The sequence below is a fragment of the Talpa europaea genome (genome assembly GCF_964194135.1).
Source record: "Talpa europaea genome assembly, chromosome: 10".
In the NCBI taxonomy this organism is placed as follows: domain Eukaryota; kingdom Metazoa; phylum Chordata; class Mammalia; order Eulipotyphla; family Talpidae; genus Talpa; species Talpa europaea.
This window is the reverse complement of record NC_140077.1, coordinates 94,505,755-94,523,267: the sequence shown is the minus strand read 5'-3', so window position 1 is coordinate 94,523,267 and position 17,513 is coordinate 94,505,755. Positions and strand designations below refer to the sequence as shown.

At 43.7% G+C, this 17,513-nt stretch overlaps 1 protein-coding gene across 1 annotated transcript in view; it reads left to right on the top strand.

Annotated features, from left to right (window-relative positions):
* The window catches only part of PEBP4 (phosphatidylethanolamine binding protein 4), a gene marked incomplete at both ends in the record, with an annotated part of 186,445 nt that overhangs the window by 83,547 nt on the left and 85,385 nt on the right, over positions 1 to 17,513 (top strand). The window contains one exon of the mRNA XM_084245565.1: positions 6,992 to 7,090. Within this exon, the coding sequence (XP_084101691.1) occupies positions 6,992 to 7,090 (99 nt within the window). The remainder of the gene's footprint in view (positions 1 to 6,991; positions 7,091 to 17,513) is intronic.

Below are 17,513 nucleotides of genomic sequence, written 5' to 3'. Positions count from 1 at the left end.
AGCCGCCATCTACAAATTTCCTTGGCATGGTACACCTTGCCCCTTTCCCCCACCAACTTTGCTGGCCTCTCCAGGTCCCTGCCCCTCAGCCTTGGGAACTCTGCCTCCCAGACACAGAATGACTCCTTGTTCCTTTTATCATATCTCCACAGCCTCCAGGCACTCTTTCCTTTACCTGGTATGGCCCACCCTCCTGGGAAACCCACACCAAACGTTCACTCATCAGGACCCAGTATAGAGGCAACATTCTCTGTGTGACTGATTTAGGCCACCCCAGGCCAAATTAATCACTTCCTCGGGTTTGCTTTTGAAGCCCTATACCTGGTTAGAGCCTAAAAGGTCCTTGGACTGTTTGCCTATCCATCCAATTCCCTGTTAGACTCCTGTGGACTCAGAAACAGAGACCTTGTCTCATCTCTTATCCTCAAGTCCTCTGGTAATGCTTAGTATGTGATGAGGGCTCAATGTTTGTTGAATGATTGAATGAACAAAGAACAATTGAGCCACTGAGAGTGAGTGACATATTTGTTTCATTTATTCATTAGAAAATATTTATTGTTATCTTGTGCCAGATATTGTGCTCTATGGGGATGTGGTGGTGAGCAGGAGCAGACACCGCCCCTGCTTTCAAGGAGGTTACAGCCATTGGGCAGGGGGTGGCGGGGAGGGACACAAGACAATAAGCAAAACGTAGGCCAGTGAATAAATTGGTGGTAGACCGAGGTGAACATCAGAGGGAAAGAAATGTGAGCAAGTTTAACAAAGGACTTTAACCTAAAACAGGGGTCAGAGAACCCTTCTCTAGAGGACTCACCCTGAACTGAGAACTGAAGTATAAATAGGAGTTCTCGCTGGGTTTAAAGGAGGTGGGTGGGGGTAAGGAGGCATTCCAGACACAGAACACATGCAGAGGCCATGAGATAGTAGGGAACAGCACAAACCCTTGAAACAGCAGAGCCCAGAACAATGCAGGAAAGTGCAAGGGGTGTGCAAACAAGACGGCAAAGGGAAGTGGGCAAGGGCAGGTCACTCAAAGGCCTTGTAGAACCCACTGGAGATCCATGGAAAGCCAGTTGAGGATTTTAAGCAGCAGGACACAATCTTACCTGGAAAAGTATTCTGGATCAGGGTGAAAAATTGATGAGGGAGGTAAGGAAATAATGGAAAAAACAGAGAGGAAGTGATGAGAGCAGACAAAACAAAGATGAGGACAGCCTGAACTGATGTGGCAACAGTGGAGATGAGGGGAAAGGGTGTATTTGAGACATGTTTGGGAGGTGACATTTACATGACTTGGTTTAAGTAGAAAGCGAAGGGCCAAGATGACTCCTGGGTTTCTCATTTGCGATACCACATGGAGGGTACCTACAATCGTGGCAACAGGAGACTCTGAAAGACCAGGCAGTGTTGCTGGGCAAGATTAGTATGAGGTGTTTGGAACAGTCCAGGGGAAACATGAAGTGGGTTGTTGAGAAGGGGTCTGGAGCACAGAGGAGAGCTGTGGATCAGAGAAGTAAATGTGGCTTTGGGTTGATATTCTTGAGAAAAGGAGGTTAGTGTGAAGAGAGCCTGGGATCCAGTACTGAGGAAGGTGAGGAAAAGGAAGATCCTCAGTGATATGGAATCATAGAAGTCAAGAGAAGAAGGTATTTCAGTAAAGGATGCCCCATTTTGTCAAGTGAGACGAGGACTAGAAAATGTCAATTGGATTTCGTGAAATGAGGTGGTGTCACTAGCAAGGGCTGTAGCCGAAGCAGCAGAGGTGGCGTTTAAGAGCAAGTGGGAAGGAAGGAAGGAGATGGGCAGTTTGTGCTAACAGCTGGAGGAGCTTGTTTATGGAGTGGAGAGGCAGGGAGGGCAGGGGAATAGGTCGGGGCTGTGGAGCCAAGGGGGGCATTTTTTAAAGATGAAAGTGTCAAAGCACTTGATGTTTGCAGTTTTGAGATAGATCTTGAAGAACTTGTCATATGATGGCTTCAATTTTCTGGGAGCAGTTATCCCTGAGAAAGTTATCTGCCAAAAGAGAATAGATGGATATTGGAGGTTTAAGGATATCAAAGGCAGTTTGGAATGTTGGGAAGCCATTACCGAGAGTGGGAGATCATATTGACCAGATAAATGCAGAGCAGCACCAAGGGTCCATAATGTACCTGGTGACCAAGACTGTGTGATGAAGCCAGTCTTCTCTGAGATATGGCTTTCTCCTGGAGTGCTTGATACTAAGGTCACAAACAGGTAAAAGAAAGTTGGGTTTGCCCAACTTTGGGGTTTTGTTCAAGGATTTATGTTTAAATGACAGAGGGACAAAGGAATTTATATACTGGCAATTTGGGACTCAAATGAAGAAGGAGGAAGCTGAGAGAAAGGTCAGTTATCCCTGGCTTTATCCTCTTGAGGTCAAAAATTAGTCCTGGTAGGCATGGTTGAAGAAACAAGTTGGGTAGAAAGCAGTTTGTGGCCAAAATCAGTGATTTGGTAGGTGGAGCAGTTTGGAGGAATGACAAGTGTCAGGACGTGACTGTTGAGTTAGAGTGATTGCTGGAGAAGATGCAGGAGCTAGGGGCCACATGCTGGTTATTTGCTAAAGTCCCTGTGCTCCGTTTCCCAGTTAATCTGGTGAAAGCTGCCCCACCTCTGGCAAATATTTTAAAAGGGAGCTTCTGCTGGCAATCACAGTCTTTGAAAGAACTAGGAACCAGTTCCCAGACAGCACTGGGAGAGGAGGTGCCCTTTCTTTCCTGCTGGGATTTGCAAGAGGTATGGGGTTGCTTAGTAGGAGCAGCTACGAGGTAAACCTCAGGATGTAATCACCTCAGAGAGCACAGTGCACCACGGATGCACTCACAAAGACTAGTCTCTTGGTTGACCAAGTTTAAAAAAAAAAAAGTGTGGGAGAGTTACAGCCAGGGTCAGGAAGGGGCAGTGATAAGGGGGATGGCAGAAGGGCTGCCATCTAGACCATTGCCCCTGCGTATTGTTTGACCAGGGGAATAAGAGTTCTAGAGAGTCTGACGGTGGATTGGTATGTTTGTTTAAGTACAATTTTTTTCAAAGTGTAAAAGCAATGCATTTAATGCAGAAACTTTGGAAAATGCAGAAAAGCATAAAGATGGAAACAGTTCAAAATTATCCCATCTGTAGGGTAAGGAAAAAATGTCAGGCTTTTCTGCCCTCCCGCCATCAGGATAGATGATGGATCCTTGCGGTTCTGAATGCATGCCTGATGGCGGGCACCTGGAGTAGAGTGTGGGCAGATGTAGATAGGATTCACCTGGGCTAAGACTGGGCTTTTAAGGGCGGCATCATGAGGACGCCAGTAGTAGCCGAAAGAGCAGCCGAGAACGAACAGAAGAGCAGCAGAAGGAGCCGAAGAGAAGCTGAAAGAGAAGCCGAGAAAGAAGTTCCAGAAGCCGAGAGAGAAGCAGAGAACGCCGGAGAGCCCAGATAGAGTGAAGACTTACTGGGGCCTGGGAGGCCTGCCAGCCTCCCCGCCCCCCAGCACCCTTGCCTGCTGTGTACCGGGTAAATCCCAATAAAAGACCTGCAAAAACCACTGAAGACTCGGACTCCTCCTTTACCCGGTCTGCTGGATCCTAGAAAACCTGCACTGTGTCGATTCCTGACCTTACACCATCATTTAGAGATAATCAGTCAACATTTCAGTTCCCATTTTCCTAGCCTTCTTTCCATTGAGGGTTAAGGATATGTATAAGATTTGGGCCTTCTTAAGTTCAAAGACAATGAGATGTATGTTACATAACTTACCCATTGTTTCTATATACCTTAAAAACTCTGGGGCTAACCACAAAATATATGTGTCAATTTTACAGGCAAAAGTGGGATATTATACTTATTTAATATATAGGTTATTAGTAAAATTGAACATTTGTTACACGTTTATTGATCATTTGTACTTCATATTTTATTCATTATCTATTTGTGTCATTTATTTTTCCATTGGATTATTACTCTTTAACTTATTGATTTAAAAAACACTTTACAGGGCCTCCCCGGTGGCGCAGCGGTTGAGCGCTGGGTTGCGAAGCCGCCCGCGGCCTCTGCAGTGCCGGTTCGATCCCCGGCTGCTCCCCGGCCACCGAAGGAGGGTCCCACATGGCGCGCAGACCTCTCCTGCCGTCCGCTGCTCCCCTCAGCAGTGTACTTCGGTCCTTCTGCCTGCTCTGCTCCCCGTTCTGGCTCTGGTGAATTCTCTCACCCTCCCGCGCTTCTGACTGTACCCAGTGCTTGTATAAATAAATAAAAATAAATCTTTAAAAAATATATTAAAAAAATAAATAAAAAACACTTTACATATTATGGATATTAACCCTTTGTTATAGATCTTGTAAATATTTGCACCCAGTTTATAGTCTTTGAGTTTTATTTTGCTTTTCTTTTTGGTCATGTAAGAGTTTCAAAATTAAACTTAGTTAAATATATCAATCTTTTCCTTCATGCCATTTACTGTTAACAGTTTGGTAAGTACTTTTCCAGACATTTTCTATGCATATGCAAATATATCTATAAATATATATATAGTTAGATATATAAAGCTTTCCTGTACATTTTAAATGATATCATATGCTATTCTGCAACTTGCTTATTGTGGATATTTTCCCATATTAAAATATAAAGCTCTCACTCTAACAGAGTATTCTATTATATACATTTACTATAATATTATTAAATGAACTTTTAAAGTATCTTCATTTTCACATTTAAATATGTAAGATTTTTGATATATGAAAGAAATAGAGACTGAAATTTATATATTCTATGTGGTGAGTCTGTTGTCAATAGCACTTACAAAGTAATCTATCCTTTCTCCACTTATTTGAAATATCATACATTAAGTATCATATATTTGATGATACTTTTACCACATAGTAAATACACCTATATTAGTATGGTCTCATACTAGATTTTCTATTTTGTTTCCTTTCCTTAGTTATTCCTAAATCTAATTATTGTAGTTTTATATGTTAATATCTACAAAATCAAAACTCTCTCCCTCTTTCATCTTTTTCAGTATTATTGACTTAGCTAATTTTCTTGCATTTATTCTGAGTTTGAGAATCATACCATGAAGTCCCCAAAACATCCATATAGGATTTTGATTGGAATTGTTAAATTATCTAATTAAAGGATTATTGACATATTTTCAAATGATACTTTCCACTTAAAAGCATATTATGCCTCTCTCTTATTTTAGTTTTCTTTTTATGTACATCAGTAATTTTTTGTTTTCTTTGTACAAGTCTTGTATTTCTCATCAAGTTTATTCACAGATTCATTACAGTTATATATGGGACTATTAATCTGTAGGAAATCGTTTGATTTTGTGTGCACTTTATAACCACTCACTTTCTCGATGATTAGTCTAGTTGTTTCCAGCTGATTCTTTTAGATTTCACATGTAGGCAATCATGTTATTTGCAAAAAAATTAATGAAAAGACAGAAAAAGGATAGATGGTTTATTTATCCATTTCCAGTAGTTACATTTTCTTTCCTTTTATTTTCTTACTACTTGTAGAACCAATTCTTAGATGTATCAGTTAAGAGTTTTTCTCTCTTGAGATTCCTTTGGGATTGCACACATGCACAGACGTGCATACACAGAGACCCATTAGGATATGATCCTATTTCCTCCATAAGATTTCCATCACTCTTTTTTTTTTTTTTTTCTGGGCTCTTGGAAATTTCCTTAGGTTTATCTTTAAATTTTCTGATTTAATTTCCCTTAGTGTCTAATATGTATCTAAATTCACTGTTTCTTTTGAATTTTAACTTTCAGTGATCAGATTTTTTCTTTCTAAACTTCTCAATTTTAGGAGATTGCCCATGGTTCCCTTAATTGTCGAAGCCAACACATTTGTGTTCCTTTCCCTTGAAGACTCTGTTAATCTGATCCCGTCTTCATTCCTTCCTATTTTCTCTTGGCGCCCATGACACTATATTCCCTGCTCTTCCTCCTAATTGTTTTTCCCCAGTCTCTCCAGTCCACAAATCCCACTGATCCTGTCTTTAAATATTTTCCCGATCTATCTACTTGTTTCTTTCTCTATCACTACCATTCTGGTCCAAGATCCACCATCCTCCACTCCTCCTATACTGCAATAGTCTCCCAACTGGTTTCCTTGCCATCCTCTCTTACCTTTCTTCTTCTAATAGTTCTGCAGTGATCTTGGGATAAAACCCTACTCCTCATCCAGGCCTAAAAATCCTTCTGTGAGCCTGTCCCACCCACCTCTCCTGCCTCTATCCCCCTCGCTTGCCCCTCATCACATGGCAGTCTTTATGCTCCTCAAATTCTAATTTTATCCCACCTGAAGACCTTTGTAGCTGCTGTTTTCTCCTCTTGAAATGCTTACACCTGCTCACCCCACCCTATTTTATGTTAATCATAGCATTAATCACAATGTGACTTCTCCTTATTATCTGTGTCTCTTCACCTAGCATGGAAGCTTCCTGAAAGCACAGCTTGCACTGTCTTTTTCTCTATTGGATTCCCAGCACCGAGAACAAAGTAGATATTCAGTGAATGCCTGTTTAAGGGATGACAAGATCCTAATATTCTGTGCAATTGTTACAGTTCTTGACAGAGTTAGCGCTCCTGTATCTATTGAATTGATGGATAACTCACTCCACTATACCTGAGCTTCTAGAGAGCAGAAGTCCTTACTGCTAGGGACTTCCAGGTGTGTTGTAAATATGTGTGTTTGATTTATTCTTCTTTATAAAGAGAAAGCTAAGCTATTAAGCTGATTACATAAAAGACTTCATTTCTCTGAGAGTAAACATGTGACAAGAGAGGAATGTCATGAGAACATTCAATAGGATTTGCTGATGAACTCGGTAGGAAGCTATATGTAGGGGCTGGCCAGCTGCTTCTCGCTAGAATGAGGTAAAAGGAGTTTCTGTGCCTTATGTAGTTTTCCTATCTAAATTTTAGCCTTAATGCTACATTTCTTTTTGGTAAATGTGTTACAGGGTGCAACCTACATCCTGGTGATGGTGGATCCAGATGCCCCTAGCAGGTCTTTTCCCAAATATCGATTCTGGAGACACTGGCTGGTAACCGACATCAAGGTAAGCAGGCCTAGAGGCCCCCCCCTTTTTTTTTTTTTTTCAAATTTGGGATTGCTGCTGCAGACTATCATTCGTGCAGTTCTCAGCTCTCGTCAGGAGGGTTGGGGACTCTGATGATGGATTGGTATCAGATCACCCCCAGCACCCAGCTGTCACAGCCCCTTCAAGTTTTCTAACCATTTCAAAAAGTGTTGCAGTTCCTCATCAAGTCACTTGGAGCCCCTCTGGCCTTTCATCTTTGTTCCTTTGTCATCACCATAAATGTGAAGAACCTGGCTGACCCTTTCCAGAGTAGGTCCAAGGGACACAAATCTGGTAGATTGTCAGTAACATCATGTGGTGGTGGTGGGGGGTGCAGACTCTAGGTTAAGCTGAATTAATGCATTCCTCACCAAAAGGCTTTTCAGAGCTTTAAATATCTTAATAGGTACCATACAATATGCACTTATTTTTGAATCCCATTTGCTATTGAGTCCTTTGTTCATGAGTGCCTGGCAGTGCACTTTGGGAAAATCCCCACTAGCTTCAGAAATTCACACATTGGTGCACAAAAATCTGCAGATGACCTTTGCATAGAGTGTGCAAATGGGTTAACCCCAGGAGATAGTGGGAGCCCAGAATTAGACGAAGATGGGGATTCTGCTCTGTTGTTCCGACCTCAGTGATAACCTCATCAAGTCACTTGGAGCCCCTCTGGTGTCTCATCTTTATCAGTAAGATGGGAGCCACATTTCCTTCTCAATATGGTTGTCATGATGATCCAGTGAGTAAGCACACTGAAAGCACTCCGGAAAACAAAATTTCACAGAAAAAAGGAGTCCATGCTTTTCTTTCTAGCACCCTGGGTAAAGGAAGGGCTATAGGTCTGAACTAGCTGTTGACTCACCTGAGTCAGGCAAGGCTCAGCTGCCAGGGTGGGAGGAGTTACCCTGGCAACCAGTGACTGTAGGCCTCCATGGGCTGCTCAGGTGGACAGCCTGTCTTTAGAAGCAGCCCTGGAGATGGCCTTGGAAGGGTCTCCCTCCAAGGAGACCCCCAGCAGCAGTTTCTTGGGCTGGGCCTGAATCAGATTGAGGGTAACCCAACATCCTTCCCTGACCAAGTACTCCCCAGTCTTGTGAAAAGTCTTGGAAGCACTATAAACATGCATCTGGCAGGGAGGTAGCTGAAGGCACAAAGGAGGGAGATATTGGATCCTACCCCAATCTAGAGCATTGCTGTTTTCTGTGTCTGGGACTCCCCAGTGGTCACAAGGGGGTGAAACGCTCAGAAAGGAGTATTGCTCTGGACATCATGTCTACAGTACCCCTCCCCCCCTCCACACAGATCCCCTCCCCCATGACTGAGAAGTTCTACAAGGTGATTCTGTGGCAAGTTTTGAACTTACAGCTGTAGATGGAATGATTTCAGAGTCAAGAGGGCCTTGGAGCCTCATGAGGCTACTTACAAGTCAGAGGTGCCCCCCACCTCACCCATTCCCCTCACCCCAATACCCACTTGAGACAATTGTCTCACACTTGCCTGTGGTGCAACCGGGTTCAGCCTCAGCAGCCAGCTTAGAGGCACAGCAGGTGCAGGTGGTAGGTGGCAGCTGTTAGGCAAGTCTGCTAAGCTGCAGAGCTTTCCAGGGCCACCTGCCTGGTGCTCAGGCCGGAGGAGGCTTGGGTTTCAGTCACATTTTCACCCACTTTCCCTAATCCAAGGTCCAGCAGGAACCGGCAGCTCTCCTCAGTCATGTCCACTTGGCCTGTTTGCCAGCCCCAAATTCCACCAGCCCCCAAAGTAGTATAAACCAGATCCATTTGGATCTCAAGTTCTGGACCTCGGCCAAAGGAAGAAGGGGTTCTGAGCAAACCCAGAGCTACTTCCTTTGTGCTGGTGTCAGCTGCCGCTGAGTGGGGCTCAAACGTGATGGTGTGTTAGTATCAGCCTTGTTCAAAGGCAGGTCCCCAGGTGCCGCCTACCCACAGTACTTGTTCCTCAGTCTGGAGGGAAGGTGGCATCCGCCTTTAGCAACCATGCAGGAGGATGAAGTTTGAAGGAAGACCAGAGTTCGGTGTCAGAATGCCTTGGTCATTGTTACTATCACCAGATGTAGAGCCATTTTCAAATGAAAACCACTTTTGAAGCTTCCTCTTGATCCTCACAATCACTTGTGAATTAGGCATTACTCCATCTTCTAGTTGTGGAAGCAAGGCCTGCAAGGGCTGCATGATGCTGTCTCTCACTGAATGGGCTATAGAGTAGATCTTTAGTCTGGGCCCCTCAACTCTAGACCATACCCTTTCCTGCTATCCCATGTGGTCTGGGTTCACACCACATCTCTCCCATCATGACCTCTCTGTAAGATGGGAAATGTAATCTCTGTGATTCTCCTCCACTCCCAGGGCTCAATTTCTGGCTGCCTGTTATTGGCAGATTACTTCCAGAGAACCTCCCCAAGTTAATATTAACTTAGTAAATAAAATATACCTGGTAAGCATGTAGAACCCCATAAAAGTATACCTTATATATTATCGTTACCCTCAGCAGTAAGGGCCACAGAAGCAAGATTGGCCATAAAGTCACCATGTGAATGACCCTGAAATTCACAATAACCACAGAGGCAAATTCAGTGGAATATAAGTAGGCCTTGACAGAGAGGCTAAAGCCTGACTGGATGGTGGGTCGGGCCATGGTCATGGGGGCCCTTCAGCAGGGACAGTTTTTAGACTGTCCAGATTGAAACAGGACAGCAATCACTTCTCAGGAACACAGAAATGTCTGCAGCTGCCCTATCACTCCACACCCCCCCACTCCAAAAAAAGAGACTGACAGGTTCTGGTATAGAATACATTAAACTCTGGTTCTTAGATAAAAACTGGGAACTAGAGAGAAATCCATCAGTAGGGACAAGCATTCTTAGTAACCCTTTGCTCAGTGAATTCAACAAGCAGGAAGCGATCATTACGGGCTATAGCACAGCAGTTAAAAGCAAGGACCCTGGAGCCAGACTGCCCTGGTTTGAATCTGAAGCTACCATTTTCAGCTAAGTGATATTGGGCACAAACTTGCTCAGTCAGTGCCTCAATACCAGTAGTCCCTACCTCACACAGTTTTGCAAAGCTTCAATGAGCTGTTTTAAATAAAGAGCTTGGAGCAGTACCCAGAACACATACAAGCTCTAGATTATCCCGGTGGTTGTCATCATTGCTGGCTGGAAACTGCACCAGCAATGGGTGAGGCACAGGATTGGGATACCATGGGCACCAGGAGCCCTCTCACAAGGAACTTCCTCTACCCATGGGTTCCCATTAGCTCAGGGACAGAACTAGATAGACTTCAGACCCCAAACCTGACCAGACTAGGGCAGGCAGGAACTGATACATAAATCACAATGTCCTCTGCCACTCCCTTGAAAATGTCTCACTGAGCAAAAGAGATTGTACACAGCATTGACACACAGCATCTCTCTGCCCCCAGTGTGTGGCCTCAGCGTTTCCTTGAAAATGTTTTTCAGTTTTGAGTCAATCTAACTAATACTGTTCACGCTAAAGCCTAATTAAGATATCAATTAATTTGCATCATTCATTTCAGAAGAAACATTTATTGGTTCATCTTCTATTTGTCTCTGAAATTAGTGCTCGGGGCTTTTCGTGCAGATATTTTCATTAGACTTTTTATTGTTAATGGGAATATTGAACACGGGAAGATGGTATATTAATACTTTCCACAAAGAATCTCATGATTGGTGACAAAGAACACTAAGAACAATTAAGGAGACAAGAGTACCTTTTTTCTTCCAAAAAAGAAAATCTTCCTAGAAACCGTCAATGATTCTAAAATTTGCCCTGAGTATCTTTTTTGTTTTAAGAAAGAAAAGGAAATGGCAAGTTCATGTTTCCCTTTCATTCAGTGCCCTCAACCTTTGGCAGCTGTAAGTGCAACCAATTCTGGGTTGAATTAAAAGGACCTCTAAGGGTTTCATTATTCTGTCTACTTCTCTATAGGGTTGAATTTTTCCATAATGAGCATTTTTAAAGGACCTTTAAGTGTGTGAGGTGAATGAGATAAATGGGGAGCCCAATAAACAGAGCCAGGATGGTGGCCCCCTGCCTTTCAGGATGTGGCCAGCATTTGTCAGTCCCACTGCTGCGTGTTCTCAGGCAAGTTACTTGACCTCGGAGAGACTGCAGCGACCTGCCTGTAAAATTGACACAAATCCTTACTCTCTGGGGTTGAGACAGGAAAAAGGGAATTACACATGCAAAGAGGAGAAGCCTCCCTAGAGAGAGGCACTATAGAAAGTGGCAAATTTAGCCTTGTTCCTAATCAATAGAGCAGTAGATCCTGCAGAAATGTATATATAGTACACAATCCAATTTTCTATATGCCCAGAAGCCAGCTAATGATAATAAACAGAAGAATAAACAGTCCTTATCAGGAACACAATTTCAGATGAAGAGGTCAAACCAAGGCACAAGGATTGATTATTTTCTTTCTTTAAATTAGTTTCTTTATTTAGATGTATTTTTAATTTTGCTGCTGGTATTTACACACTTGTCCAAGCTCACTTTGCCTGTACTGGGAGGGTCTGTTTTAAGTAACAACATGTTGTAAGGCCTGGATTACACTCCCTGGAAGCTCTATGGGTCAGAAAGAACATTTGGTGATGGTGACAATGCAGCGGGTTGTTTAGGGCCACCATGCAGGGGGAAAGAGCCTGCATTTTGGGATCAGGTGAATAAGGGAAATCTGCAGGCTCTGCCACTTCAGGATGGGAATCTCTTAGCCTCAGTTTCTTCATATTTAAAATGGACACAACAGTAATATCTATTCCCTAGTGTTCAATAAGATTAAGGCTTCTAACAGAATAAATGTGATTCCTTTCCCACACGACACCCAACTTTGAGATCTGACCACAGTAGCCACTATGATCCACAAGCTTCCCTTACACTATTGAATTCATGTTTTGCCAAGTGAGAGTTCTACAATGCTCCAACACCCAAACTCTGTGATTTAAACAAAACAAACAAACAAAAAAAGGCAGCTTATCCTTTGGCCTCTGCAGTCTAGATATATTCAGTGCCCACCTGAAGGGCCTGACCTGCTCCCCACTTTCTTTGGTGGAAGAGACATCAGCCCCATCATTAGATCTCAGGCAATTGCCCTGGGATACTCTGGAACAGACCAGGCTCCCCTGGAGTCATTCCAGACCTCGGCAGGTCACAGGGCTGGGCTGCAGCGGAGGGTCAGGCCTGCTGAGTGTTTCCCACAGGCCAGGCTGGACTGCATTCTGACACTGCACTTTTATTTTTAACACCTCCCAGCCCCATTCGCCATTTTCTTATCACTCACAGTCCCCACTTTGCTGCCATTGTCCCACCCCAGAGATGCCTTCACTCCCATTCAAAATAATTTAAATAAAATGTTGCTACAAAGTGGAATATTATCTTTTGATGAATGTTTTTAAAGCCCTTTAGGTTTTCATGGTAATTTGCGGTGTAAAATTATTTGGAGATAAGAGCCAAATTAGCTCTCGTATGCTGAGGTCGCTGTGTCCTGTTATCCATGTGAGCAGTGTTTAAATATAATCAGCCCTTAGACTAATGCAGCATAATTGTTCATTTGAAATAGCTTTTTTTTTTTACTCCATTCAATGAGTCATTAAAATATTCAAGGGATAATGCAGTGAATTGGAAATGAATTTATCATATTATCCCATACATACTGTAGTGCTTCAGGTAACTAAGGAGAAAGGGAGAGAGAGAATATGAATATAATGTGTGCAGGCGGGAAGGGGGCCAGTATATACAGAAATATGGTAAACAAAGCTTTTTCACTGGTTTATGGAAAGTATGTATTGAGAGGCTGACCGGGACTGACCGAGAGAGGTGGCAAAGAGAAATTGTTGTTCTTCGAAGAGCGTTCTCACTCTCTCGCTCTTTCTCTCTCCCTTTCTCTCCGTCTCTCTCTCTCAGTGCTCTGAGAATCTGTGCTCCACCACAGCTCCGCTGTTAACTTATTTTTATCAAATATGTTTATATCAGAAAGTCGTTATGGAAACCAATTCTGCCATCCAGGAGAATTCCTGGATCAGGCAGAAAGCGCTCTCTTTCTCTCTCTCTCTCTCTCTCTCTCTCTCTCTCTCCTTTCTCTCTGTCACACACATGCACACACACACACACACACACACACATATATACTTCTCACACACGCGCAGACACCCCAAAGGGAACAACAGTCTTGTTTGCCCAACTCTGAGCTCAGCTTCAGCCTGGACAGGGGTTGGTCCCCTGACTCCCCCTCATGGGCAGCCTTGTAAAGGCTGAGACCAACAATCCAAACCCACCCTGACGTGAGGAACCAGGGCGGTTGCTGACCACTGGGCCTCAGTTACCCGCCCTGAGTTCTCAAGCTTAGGAAGAGACAAAGGGGCTGGCGGCCAGCATATTCAAAACAGTGATCCTTCCTCGATCCCAGGAAAGGTCCATCATCATTTATGCCACACCTGGAGTAGTATCTTCTGTTCTGGCCACACTGTTGTAAGAGAGAGGGAACAGCATGAGGAGCCACCAGAATGACAAGGCTCGTGGAAACCACATCAGGTGGATAGGAACTAGAAGAGGAGGGGCTGGTTAGCTCTCTGTGACAACGAAGGGAAGACAGGAGAATGGCCTAGAAAGCTTCTTTTATGATTTCTTAAAATTTTGAGGAAATCAAATGAGAGACAGGAGCTCCGGCTATATTCCACCGGACAGAATGAGAAGCAATGGGTGAAATTTACATTTCCATGTAAGTGAATTTTGGCTCTGTATAAGAAAGACATTTCCAAGAATTTGAATGCCTAAGAACTGAGCATGTACTCCACAGAGAAGGGAGCCGATCATGGAATGTACTTATTCCTGGGCGAGCCAGGGGTTTCCCGTGTGGAAGGTTGGAGCAGAGGACCCTCAGGATGTGCCCCCTCACATCTCAAACAATACTTCCATCTGCTGTATTTCCTCACCAGGCTTAAATCCATATAGCACATCACAGCAACAGTAATGACTAAAGATGGGAGAAGAAGTAGAAGTAGAAGGTGAAAGAGAAAGAAAACAAGAAAAAACGTGTGATTTAGCATATAGTACCAGATAATGTGCTTTAATATCTCATTTAATCCTCACAAAATCCCTAAGAGGAGGGTTATATAGACATAATAATTAGCCAGACCTAGAGGGGTTAAGCAGTGTGTCTAAGATCTCAGCTGGTGAGGTCTGACGCCATCTTGCTTCTCAGAGTTTAGGGAGATTCCACACTTGCCACCCAGGCCCAGCACGTGATAGCTCATGTCAGGTCCAGGTGTGAGTGTGAAAGGTGATGCTGGTGTGGGCGGTACAGTTTGAGGCTCCTGGCCCTCTACTCTCAGCCTTGGCCTTGGCCACGCCCTTAGCACAGCCTTAGCATAGCTCCCACGTTGGGCCATGGAGCACAGTGTAGACCCAGGAAAGAGATCCTATGACCTGCTGGAAGCAAATTCTTTAACTCCCAGAGCCTGCTCCTGCTTCTGAAAAAGAGGACACAAGCATGGACCTCACAGGAATGTTGGGAAGACTCGGGAGAAAATGTGTCAAGCTCCCGGCACATAGCACCTGACACTTAGTAGGTGCGACATACTTACAGGTTTCCTGCTCCTTTTGTGTGCTGTCACCCAAATCTTTTATAAGCATCCCAAGGCTTGACTGTGGAGAGTATATGTCTCTCCCAGAGGTAGGTCAGGAAAATGAACTGACAACAAGGTTACCAGTTAAAAGAACTTAAGGGGGAAAGCCACCAGGGCCCTAAGACTTAATAGGGAGGGGTAGGGACTGACCATTTAGCCTGCACTATGTTCAGCATTGTGACTATTAAAAAATAATAATTAAACAGAGTTGGTAGGTAAGCAGATAGATAGACTTTTGATGAATAAAAGCTAGATGATTTTTAAATGTTCTTCTTCTTTTTTTTAATCTGCTATATAGCCAGAAAGACAAGATCACACTGTGGGAAATAGAGAGTAGAACTCAGGAATGTGGTATCCACTCTAACAGGGCTTCTTAGACACAGTAGTTAGGAGAGTTCAGAGCACTTCCCCTACACAGACTCAGCTCAAATGTCACCTCCACTGAAAGGCTGGCTCCACCGCCCCCAGACTGACTTAGTCAGTCCCGCCCTGTGCTCCTGCCATGCTCCATCAAACCTCAATTAGTACCTCATCACGAGGGTGCATTATTATTTATGAGTCTCTTTTCCCTATTAGGCTATGAGTTCCTGGAGAGCGGATTTATATCTTGATTTCATTATATTTCCAGCACTTAGTATGGTGCCCAGAACATAGAAGGCCCTTGGTAAATGCTGAATGAATGAATGAATGACAGCTGAAGGAATGAAGGATGAAGGGATAAAATAATGAAGAAAGGGATGATGGATGGATGGATGGATGGACGGATGGACAGATGGATGAAAAGATGGAGGCATGGTGGCTGGGAGGTGGATGGATGGATGGATCGGCAGGGTGGCATCTCATTGATGACCTCACAGTGGAGCCAGAAGTCAAGGTGGGCCTTGAGTAACAAGCAGGCCTGGAAAAATCAGAAAATACAAGAGATTACATTCCAGGAAGGAAGCAGAATAACTGAAAACTCAGGTGTTTAAATGAGGTAGAAAGAGGAATCAAAATTAAAAACCAAAATGGCTGTGTTAATGAAGATAATTATCACCTCTCTATAGATTGTTGCTACCAAAGTCCACTAACAGGTTCCCTTCAAAAGAATCTATCTTTCCTTCATGGGGGTATTCTTCTAAACTTGAAATGTGATTATGTTACTTCCTTGGTCGAAGGACTCAGTGACTCTTCGGTATCTCAAGACAGAATCCTCTCTGATCAGCCTTTGAGACAATGCAGAAAACAGTGAACATTCAGAGTCAGCATAGATTCACTAACGACAAACCACACCTGACCACTCAGATTTCTTTTAAAAAAAAAAATTAAAAAAGATTTATTTATTTATACAAGAACTGGGATACAGGCCAGAGGCACTGGAGGGTAAGAGGATTCACCAAAGATAGAGTGGGGAGCAGAACAGGCAGAAGGACCAAAGTACACTGCTGAGGGGAGCAGCGGGTGAGACAGGAGAGGTCTGCCATGCCATGTGGGAATCTCCCTGGCTGGCCAGGAATCGAGCCGGCGCTGCAGAGGCTGCAGACAGCTTCACAGCGCTGCGCTTAACCCACTGCGCCACCAGGGAGGCCCAAGATTTCTTTGTTGATAAATGCATTGCCCCAGTGGACCAGGAGAAAGCTGTAAGTAAGCACGTACCGCTTGATTGACCAAGATACTGAACCAAGTCATCCTGGTAACCTTGTGGGCAAGGGAGAGAAATATGACCTTAATGCTTCCTGTGTTAAGTGGGTTGGTGACTTGTTAACAAAGCATTTCTGAAGAGTGTTGACTGACAAATTAGTGCTAACGTGAAGGTCATCCCCTGGTGACATGCCACAGGATTCTTGCATGCACCCCACCTAATAGGTAGCAGGTTCACCAGATTTGTAGGTCATACAGAGTCTCAAGGAATTGCTAATATGGGTGACATAAAACAGTTAATTTTGACAAGTTGGAAGGATAGGCCTGCACTGAAAAAATTAAATTTAATAGGGATTAATCTAAAGTCCTATATTTAGGTTCCAAATCAACTGCATGAGTACAGAATGAGAAAGATCAGGCATATCAGGAGTTCATGAGGGGAAAAGATCAGAGAAGTTCTAGTTAATTTTTAAGCTAATTTTAAGCTAATAATAGAATGTCAAACCATAATGCAGGAGTTAAGAAAGTTAATATAATCTTGGGTCACATCAATAGAAGTAGAGGTTTTTAGATCATTGAAGATTATAATTCCCATTTTTCTGCATGGGTCAAACCACTTTTGTTCATTCATTCATCCCTTTATTCCTTCATTCAGGATGTGTTTAGTATATCTTAGTCAATAGGTTTCATTCAAGTACTACGGATCAAAAATTTTAAAAATCAAACCCTTCCTAGCAAGGAGCTCCCTGTCTGGTGAGGGGAGCTAAGACGTTAGTCAATGAGCATAATACAGAGTGGGGAGTGTCATGATGGAGTTAAGTCCCCAGAACCATGGAGAAGAGAAGGTGGGCACAGGGGAGGATGTGAGCCTTGAGCAGAGTGGAAATTTACCAGGCCGACAAGGAAGGGAAAGGCACCGGGCAGAGGGAACGGCTGGAGCAAAGGTTCTGGAACGGGCTAGGTGTGTCCCAGGAACAGAAGGGTGGCCAGTGTGGCTGAGCAGAGTGGTATAGGGGACATGTGCAGAAGCTCAGAGAGATTCTTAACTCTGATCATCCACTTGGTATGTTAGAATCACTGGGAGGCCCCACCAGCTAAGTCAGAATCTCTGGACATGGAGCA